Source organism: Chrysochloris asiatica, unplaced genomic scaffold (genome assembly GCF_000296735.1).
Source record: "Chrysochloris asiatica unplaced genomic scaffold, ChrAsi1.0 scaffold00035, whole genome shotgun sequence".
Classification (NCBI taxonomy): domain Eukaryota; kingdom Metazoa; phylum Chordata; class Mammalia; order Afrosoricida; family Chrysochloridae; genus Chrysochloris; species Chrysochloris asiatica.
Window position 1 is genome coordinate 10,899,777 of NW_006408553.1, and position 9,340 is coordinate 10,909,116.

At 37.4% G+C, this 9,340-nt stretch overlaps 1 protein-coding gene across 1 annotated transcript in view; it reads left to right on the forward strand.

Moving 5' to 3' along the window:
- The window catches only part of LOC102832469 (disintegrin and metalloproteinase domain-containing protein 2-like), a 145,379-nt gene that overhangs the window by 104,591 nt on the left and 31,448 nt on the right, over positions 1-9,340 (forward strand). Inside the window, exon 15 of the mRNA XM_006859990.1 lies at positions 7,856-7,961. Coding sequence (XP_006860052.1) covers positions 7,856-7,961 — 106 coding nt within the window. The remainder of the gene's footprint in view (positions 1-7,855; positions 7,962-9,340) is intronic.

Sequence of the window (9,340 nt, forward strand, 5' to 3'; positions counted from 1 at the left end):
ACATGGAAGAGCTGGTAGTTTCAAACTGTTGACCCTGAGGATAACAGCCTGATCCTTAACCACTACAGATTTTTTTTTTCTTCTCTCCCTCCTCTCCCTTTTCTGTGATTATAGACAACAGTATCCATTCCAGTTTTTGTTGTTGTTGTTGTTTTGCTGTTTTACCATCGCCCGTCTAACTTTGGGGGACTCTTTCTCTCCCTATATTACCCAAGAAGAGACAGCAACTGCTGCCATATTGTCAAGCTACAATTACACTCTATAAAACACCAAAATCCAGGCAAGAACCAATACTAAATGCCATATACCAAGGAGGCAGACAACACCTGTGAAAGTTAATCTGAGTTAAGCAATAAGAAGAGTGAAGAGGGAAGCCCACATCCTGATCACATCTACCTGGAAGCAATCAGAAAGCATAAAAAATATTAAAACACATACTCAATTAAGTATTAAGGCCTCAGATACACACAAACATGTCCAAGAAGCAAGCAGATGACCATATCAGCACATGTCCAGAAACAAGATAAAATGCATGAGACAAATGACCTAGAGTTAGACCAGGACTACATTCTAGAAGGAGGGCAGGCCTTGGAAATACCTAAGAAGATCAGAAAAGTGATTACAAAATGTTTCAAAACACTTTACAGTGGAGTTGAGAAAAATAAGGAAGAAGTCAGGGAAGCACTACAGGAACAATCAAATAAGGTAGATACAGCATTGAAAACAATTCAAACTTACTGAAAGAGGGCCAAATGATCAATAATAGATTATCAGAAATAGACAATACATTGAAAGGGCAAAGGAGTAGAACAGAAGAGATGGAAGGCAGAATCAGTGAGCTGGAAGACAAATAATATCTCAATACCACTAAGATAGAAGAGCAAACAGAAAATAAAAAATCTGAAGAAGTTCTAAGATTCATGTTGGACCACATGAAGGGGAATAACTTAAGAATTATTGGCATTCCAGAACAAGAAGAATCATACAAGTCCACCCAGGAAATAGTTGAAGAACTGCTAGAAGAAAATTTCTCTAACATCCTGAAAAGTGAAAAGAAAAACATTCAAGAAGCTCAATGAACCCCAGAAAGGATAAGACCCCAAAAGAAAATCACCAAGACATATCATAATCAAGCTCTCCAAAAATCAAAGATAAGGAGACACTCCTGAAAGCAGCTAGGGAAAAGATAATTGTTATATACAAAGGTAAGCAAGTCAGATTAAGCTTGGATATCTCAGCAGAAACCATGTAAGCAAGAAGGTAAAGGAGAGACATATATAAAACCCTGAAAGAAAAAAACTGCCAACCAAGAATCCTTTATCCAGCAAAGCTATCAATCAAACATGAGGGTGTAATTAAAACATTCCAGGATAAACAGAAGCTAAGGGATTTTGCCAAAGCCAACTCTGCATGACAAAACACCCTAAAAAGGAGTTCTGTGGACTGAGAACCAACAAGAACAGACAACAACCAGACATTGACATACGTGGCAGCACCTCACAGAACTAAATTGGCTGAAGGAAGAGTCAAGAAAAGAACAAAACTATAAGAACAAACTCAGAGAATCTGGGCAGTCAATCTATGATCAAAATAAATACAATGTAAAAGAAGGTAAACACATAGAAACAGAGATCCAGATGGTGAGAAGGTCAGGTAGATTACAGGATAAAATAGACTGCACTAAATGTAGGGAAAATTTAATGGACTGTAAGGTAACCTCAAAGAAAATGAACACTTCACAATATACCAAGAAAATGAAAATCCAAGAAGAACATGGAAACACTAAAACTATGAGGAAACTCACAAGAAAGAACACAAAAAGCATGAGCTCAGCAAAGGAAGACATACAACAAAGAAAGCAGTAACACCATGCAAAAAAAGAAATCATACTGGCAGCAATTAATCCATACCTATCAATAATTACACTGAATGTAAATGGATTAATGCACCATTTAAGAGGCGGAGGGTGGCAGAATGGATAAGAAAACAAGATTCTTCAATAGGCTGTCTGCAAGAGACATATCTCACACAGAGACAAAAGCAGATTAAAAGTCAAAGGATGGAAACAAACATACCAAGCTAATAGCAATAAAAAACTGAACAGGAGTGGCAGTACTAATCTCTGATAAAATAAACTTTAAGGCAAAAACCAGCATAATAGATAAAAATGGACATTATCTCATGATTCAAGGGACAATTGAACAACATGACATAACCATAATAAATATCTATACTCCCAATGAAAGAGCTCCAAAATATATAAAGCAAACTCTAATAGATTTGAAGAAATAGATGTATCTATAAAAATAGTGGGTGATTTTAATACACCGCTTTCAAAAATGGATAGAAAAACCAGAAAGAAACTTGACAAAGACACAGAAGAACTAAACAACACAATCAGCCAAATGGACCTGATACATGTGTACAGAGCTTTCCACCCAACAACAACACAATATACTTTTCCAGTGCACATGGAACATTCTCCAGAATAGACCATGTTTTAGGCCACAAAACAAATCTCCATAAATTTACAAATATCAAAATACTACAAAGCATCTTCTCAGACCACAATGCTATCAAATTAGAAATCAACAATAGGAAGACCAAGGAAATAAAATCAAATACATGGAAACTGAATAACACCCTGCTGAAAAGTGAAGGGATAGTAGAAGAAATTAAACGTGAATTCACAAAGTTTCTAGAAACAAATGAGAATGAAAATACAAAATACAAAATCTTTGGGACACGGCGAAAGCAGTGCTGAGAGGAAAATTTATTGCAATAAATGCACACATCCAAAAAGAAGAAAGGACCAAAATTAACACATTAACACAGTATCTACAACAAATAGAAACAGACCAACAGAAACTACAGCCACCAAAATAAAATAAATAATAAAGATTAGAGCAGAAATAAATGAGATAGAAAACAGAAGTAGACAAAATAGATAATTGGGATATACTAAAAATTAAAAACTTACGTGCATCAAAAGACTTCACTAAAAGAGTAAAAAGGGAACCCACAGAATGAAAAAAGTTTTTTGCAATGACACATCAGAGAAGGTACTTATTTCTAAAAGAAATATAGGAAACTACAACATCTCTACAAGAAAAAGACAAATAACCTAATTTAAAAATGGGCGCTGGACATGAACAGACACTTCACCAAGGAGGAGATCCAGGCAGCCAACAAACATATGAAGAAATGTTCACGTTCTCTAGCCATCAGAGAGATGCAAATCAAAACAACAATGAGATTTGATCTCACACCAACATTAACAGCAAAGATAAAAGAAGTAGAGGACAAGAAATGCTGGTGAGAATGTGGAGAGACTGGGACCCTCCTATATTGTTGGTGGGATTGCAAAATGGTCCTACAACTCTGGAAAGCAATATGGTGCTTCCTCAGAAGGTTGGAAATAGAAATACCTTATGATCCAGCAATTCCTCTACTTGGTATTTACCCACAAGAAATAAGAGCCATAACACGAGTAGATATAGACACACCAATGTTCATAGCAGCACTATTTACAATAGCAAAAAGATGGAGACAGCCTAAGTGCCCATCAACTGAAGAATGGCTAAATTGTGGTACATATACACAATGGAAAACTATGCTATCTTGAAGAATAACAAGGAAGCTGCAAGCCACTGTATCACATGGATGAACCTTTAGGACATTAGGTTGCGTGAAATTAGTCAATCACAAAAGGAGAAATATTGCATAGGACCACTACTGTAAAAGACTAAGGAAAAGAATCCATACAAGAGGGGCGGAATTCATTGTTGGTTACCGGGAAGAGAAGGGTGGGGTGAGGGGAGGGAAAAGAAGGTGGTGCACAGGGTAGGGAATAGACACAGTTTGGGTGCTAGGGAGGAGGACAATACACAAGAAGGGAGAGGAGAATAGAAGAACAAAGAGAGTGGCAAAACAATTAGGCAGGTTTGCATGGGCTATGTGGGACAGAGGTAAATAATGATGTATATATGACCTTGGAATGACAGGACTCTGGGATCAGGGATTGAGACATGGTTGGAATGGGGAAAAGGGGGGAAATGATGTTAAGATGCTTGGCTGTCTTTTATATCTTGGTTTCCCTTGCATACCATTATAAAATAGACACTTGAGGGGGAGAGAAAGAATAGCCAGAAATATCACCATTGAAAGCTTGCAAGTCCGTCTTCTGCCTATAACTGATTGGAATATCTAAAATGGGGCTACAGTGTGCCCAACGAAGGAGGGTTCCTGCAGAACCTCTGCATTACATAAGGCCATAATTGAAATCCTGAACCCCATCCAGAATCTTCTGAGGTGGGATATTTCCACTTGAAAGGACAAGCAGACTAGCCCGGAGTGGCTAGAAGAACAGAAGATACTTCTTGAAAGAAAAACTGACAAGAAAAATACAAAACAATATAGGCTGTCTGACTGTTAACTACAGGCACAACCAAGTTGCTCACCCAGGAGACATCAAGGCAAGTAATCCTGTCCCCTCAGGGCAAACTCTCTTCTAAGACTAAGACCCAATGTTAATACACACTCTGATTGGTGACCACGTTTGTCACCGATAAAGGGAAGTGACAGAAAAACAATAATGAAGCTGCGAGCTAAGCCCTACAATGTTCAATGGACTCCTGTGAGCCCAGGTGAAGACCTGGTAGGCCAGCAGTGTGGCAAGACCTGGGGACTCTTGGGCCCAGAGTCAGTGACATAGCCACAGAGGACTAGAGTGGAGAGTGAAGCATCCAGCTGATAAGAAGAGAGGGCATATGCATAAGTACACCCACACTTGCAGATAATACCCACTTAACCTGGTTTCAATGACAGGATAATTAGAGCTCAGCTAGAAGAAGGAAGAAGAGGAATAAAGAGTAATCTGATACAATTTGGTGAACTTGACCTACACCTATGGATGCAGTAGCTCAAAAGAGGGAATAAATCTTTACAGCAAGGATCATTCCCACCCCTTCCATACACAGAGTAGACAGGGATGGGCAAGTTGTACATTGGCTATTGAAAATGGGGGGCAAGAAGTGACTGGCTTACAAGCTTTCAAGATGGAGCATAGATCAAGAGGGCTTGGAGAAAGGTAGAATCTCCACTGAGTAGTATCGAATCTGTTTAGGCAGAGCTGATGAAAGGAGGTGTGGATAGGTCACTTGTGATACAACAACAGTGAATAATTGTTATCAGGACTGATTGTGAGGGTTGGAAATGTAAAGGTAGATGTTTTGTAGCAAGGAGGGGTGTCATTGACTTTTCAGTCTAGGAGTGGAGGTCCCTGGGACCATCAAAGGAGAAGAGCAGAGAGCAGGCCCCTACCCAGAGAAGCAGTGACACCAGAGATGGAGGCAGATACAATGACGTGGAGAGATGGAGCGGTTGGGGACTTTAGACCCAGAGAGGGAGAGGGGCTGTGTGCTGATGACTGGGGGGCAGGCTTGGTTGGTTAATGATGCATGGAGGGGATCGCAACCATGGCAATGAAATGATATACGATAGGATGAATGTAAAGCTAATGTTCTCCCATGTAAACTATCACATAATTCACAGTAAAACATTAAAAAAACAAAATGAGGACTTAGGAAAGTATTTCATATGCATGTGCCAACAGATCAGAGGTTTCTGTCCAAGATATGTCTCATTTACGATAATCAGAAATCCAAAGCTATGATTCCTACCCAATAGAGAAAATCATCAGTTAGAATCTCCCTAATTACAACAAGAAAGTGTACTTTGTAACTTTGGCAAGAAACAAGGCAATCTTAAATTCACCAATATCAAGAATCATTGATTCCATCCAAGAAAGGAGAGGGTAATATATAAGAAGAGAGAAGGTGGCAGAATGAAGATAGGTGAAGACAAAGGGAGGTATGCATGGGCTAAATGGGATAGAGGAAAATAGTGATATACACACAACCCTGGAAAAACAATGTTCTGTGTAGACATATGGATAGAGGCACAGGCTGAATGGGTATGGGAGGAATAGTGGGAGTCATATATAGTTATAGATCACACAAATGCAAAAGCATTTGAAAGAGGATATTGGTACATGGATAACCACAGGGAAGAAGCAAGACAATTGTAGCACAGACAGCATTGCAATCACTGAAATGAAATAAAGTGTCTGTGTTGTTGAATGTAAAACTGATGATCTTGCTTGTAAACCTTCACTCAATTCACAATAGTTTTTTTTTTTAAAAAGAAATCACATGGCATATTGCATTGTTTAAATTTCCCGAAAAAAGACCTCTTTAAGCTTATGAAAAGCAAACATTTCCCTTTGATAACTAAAGTATGCTGGACCCCAATCAATCTCCTCATATGTGTGCAAAATGATAAATAGAACAAAAGAATTAATACATTTGAATTGTGGTGTTAGTGAGGAACTTTGAGTACAACGTCGACTGCCAGAGAATGATCAAATAATTAATTAGAAGAAACTAACCCTAAATGCTCCTTGGAATCTAGGGTGACAAAATTTCATCTTTACTACTTTGGACATGTCATCAGGAGAGTCCAATTGCTAGAAAAGGACAAAATGGTTGGTAAAATAGAGATTCACTGGAAACAATGAAATTCCTCAATGACATAATAGCCTCAAACACAGCAGAGATAATGACAGTGGTTCAGAACTAGGCAACTTTTCATTCTGCTATATGTAATGTCTCCATAAGTCAGAAATAACTTGGCAGCAACTAACAACAGACTACATCTAATTTATCATTTTTGTAGGACCTAGATCTTCAGGATTTTCAACCGAGAGCTTGAGTATTCTCTGAGTGCCTTCCATTTTTTGTGTATATCTAAACTCAGAGGCTTTGGATATATTTCTACTTTGCAGAGCTTGTGTCTTTACATCTTACTATTCTAACCTGTGCAAATTTAGAATCAAGTAAAAGGCTGTGGACCAAACATCAACAAAAAATTGTGTTTGAGGCATGTTTAATTTCTAATTCTGTCACTTTATCCATGTAAGATCCTCAAAATTTTGACCATTTTTCTGTATACCATCAATGCTTATCAACTGTTCTGGCCAAGACAAAAATTTTGAATTCTCACCTTTTCAAATGGTTTCTGGGGGCATGGAGTGTGGGGGTGAATCAATTCCTAATTTTCAGTTCACTACTACATCTTGAATTTTTATCTGAGATCAAAGTGTGTCCATGGGGGCTCTTTTCATGGTGTGTCATTTCTCCCCAACTTCATGGTATAGTGGTTAAATATCTGTATTTAAAAATTCTGGTTCACCCTTTAAACTAGAAAGAAAGTTTGGGAGGTGATGACAAATAAACTGGAACTTGTATGTATATAGATTTTGTCTCATATGTAGATTGGATGCTGATTGTGAAAAATAATCAAGAGTAGCTCTAAGGTTTTTGGTCAGTTAAATTCATGAAAAAATATTGCATATCAGTTTAGTGGTTTGACTTGGAAATGCATCAATGTAAAAGCAGGTTACTGACCAAGAAATTGAATATTTATAAATAAAAAATATATGAAATATACTTGCAAATTTGTATTTATACAATCACTGAAATGTAGAAGGTAAAGTACATACAGTGATTAATTCTATGGTATCTATGGTTTTGTTCTGCTCTACATATGGTCGCTATGAGTTGGAACTGGCTCGATGGCACCTAACAAAGGTAGTATGTGTATGGCAGAAAAAAGTACCTTCAATTTTTTTTAAGTATGTGAGTGATTTTGTATGATCTTATGCTTTTTTCTTTTTTGCTTCAGTTTTAATTTTGATAGATTTTATGAATATATTCAGAGTTATAAATGCATGCAATGTGTTAAATTAAAACCAAGTTCAATATTACAGAGATTTTTTTTTTTATTATTATTCCAGGTGCATCTTTTGGTTCGGCAGACTGTTTTAATGAAATTAATTCTAGGTCTGATAAAACTGGGAATTGTGGTTCAAGTGATGCCGGATACATACCTTGTGAACCTAAGTATGCTTCAATCAAAGAAATTTATAGGAAAACCTTTATTTACTGCCTAACACTTGAAAATATTATAAGACAATTAAGTTTATATGTAATCAACATATCACTTGACCATAAATTAAGTTCATACTTAATTTAATAATATATGTCATATAAATAGAAGGTCTATGTCCCTTTCTCATATATATCCAAATTGTATTTTGTACATTTGCTCAAAATATTAATTTAGCATATGTTGTAATTTCTGTTGTTAAGTGCCTTGGAATTGGTTCCTACTCATAGCTCCCTGTATAGGGTTTCTGAGGAACTGCTGTGAATTTCAGCCACCAAACTCCTGGTTAGCAGTCCAATGCTTATTCTACAGCATGGTAAGACTCCTTTTTTGCGTATAGTGGTGGTGGCTTACTGCTGTTCAGTTGATTACAACTCATAGCAACCCTGTAGAATTTGTTGCTATAAACCTTGCTGTTGTTGTTAGGTGCAATAGTGTCAGTTCCAACTCATACTGACCTTATGCTCAACAGAGCGAACCACTGCTTGATCAAACTCAAAAGCGTTAAGCTTGAGTTCACAGCTGCTGCCATTGTGCAATCCATCTCATTGGGAATCTACCTCTTTTGGTGGACCCTCCACTTTACCAAGCATGATGCCATTCTCCAGGGATTGGTCACTCTTGATAATATGTCTGAGGTATGAGTGAGAAGTCACATCATCCTGACTTCTAAGGAATATTTTGGCTGTACTGCTCCCAACAGAGATTTGTTGGTTCTTCTGGCAGTCCCTGGTACTTCAAATATTCTTCTCAAATACCATAACTCAAATGCATTAATTCTTCTAGGGTCTTCCTCATCTATTTTCCAATTTTCACATGCATATAAAACTAATGAAAACACAATGTTTTGGGTCACACAAACCTTAGCCCTCCAACTGACATTTTTGCTCTTGAACAATTTACAGAGGCCTTGCCTAATGCAATGCACCATTTGATTTCTTGACTACTGCTTCCATGAGTCTTAATAGTTGTTGTTGCTGTAAAGTGTCATGAAGTCAATTGCACTCACGGTGACCTTGTATGGGGTTTCCAAGGAGTGGCTGGTGAGCAGTTTAAACCAGCCTTGCAATACAGCACATTAGCCCACAGTACCACACCAGAATCTCAGTATTGTTAGTAATTCATGAAAAATGAACTTTTTGACAACTTCTATCATGTCTCCATCTATCATGATCTAATTTATTAGACAGCAGTGAAGACTTTTGTTTTCTTTACATTGAGATACAACTCATACCAAAAACTGTGTTTTTCTTTTAAATCTTCATCAGTAAATATTTGAAGTTCTCTGTTTTTAGCAGGAAAGGTTATATCATCTACATATAACAAGTTAATG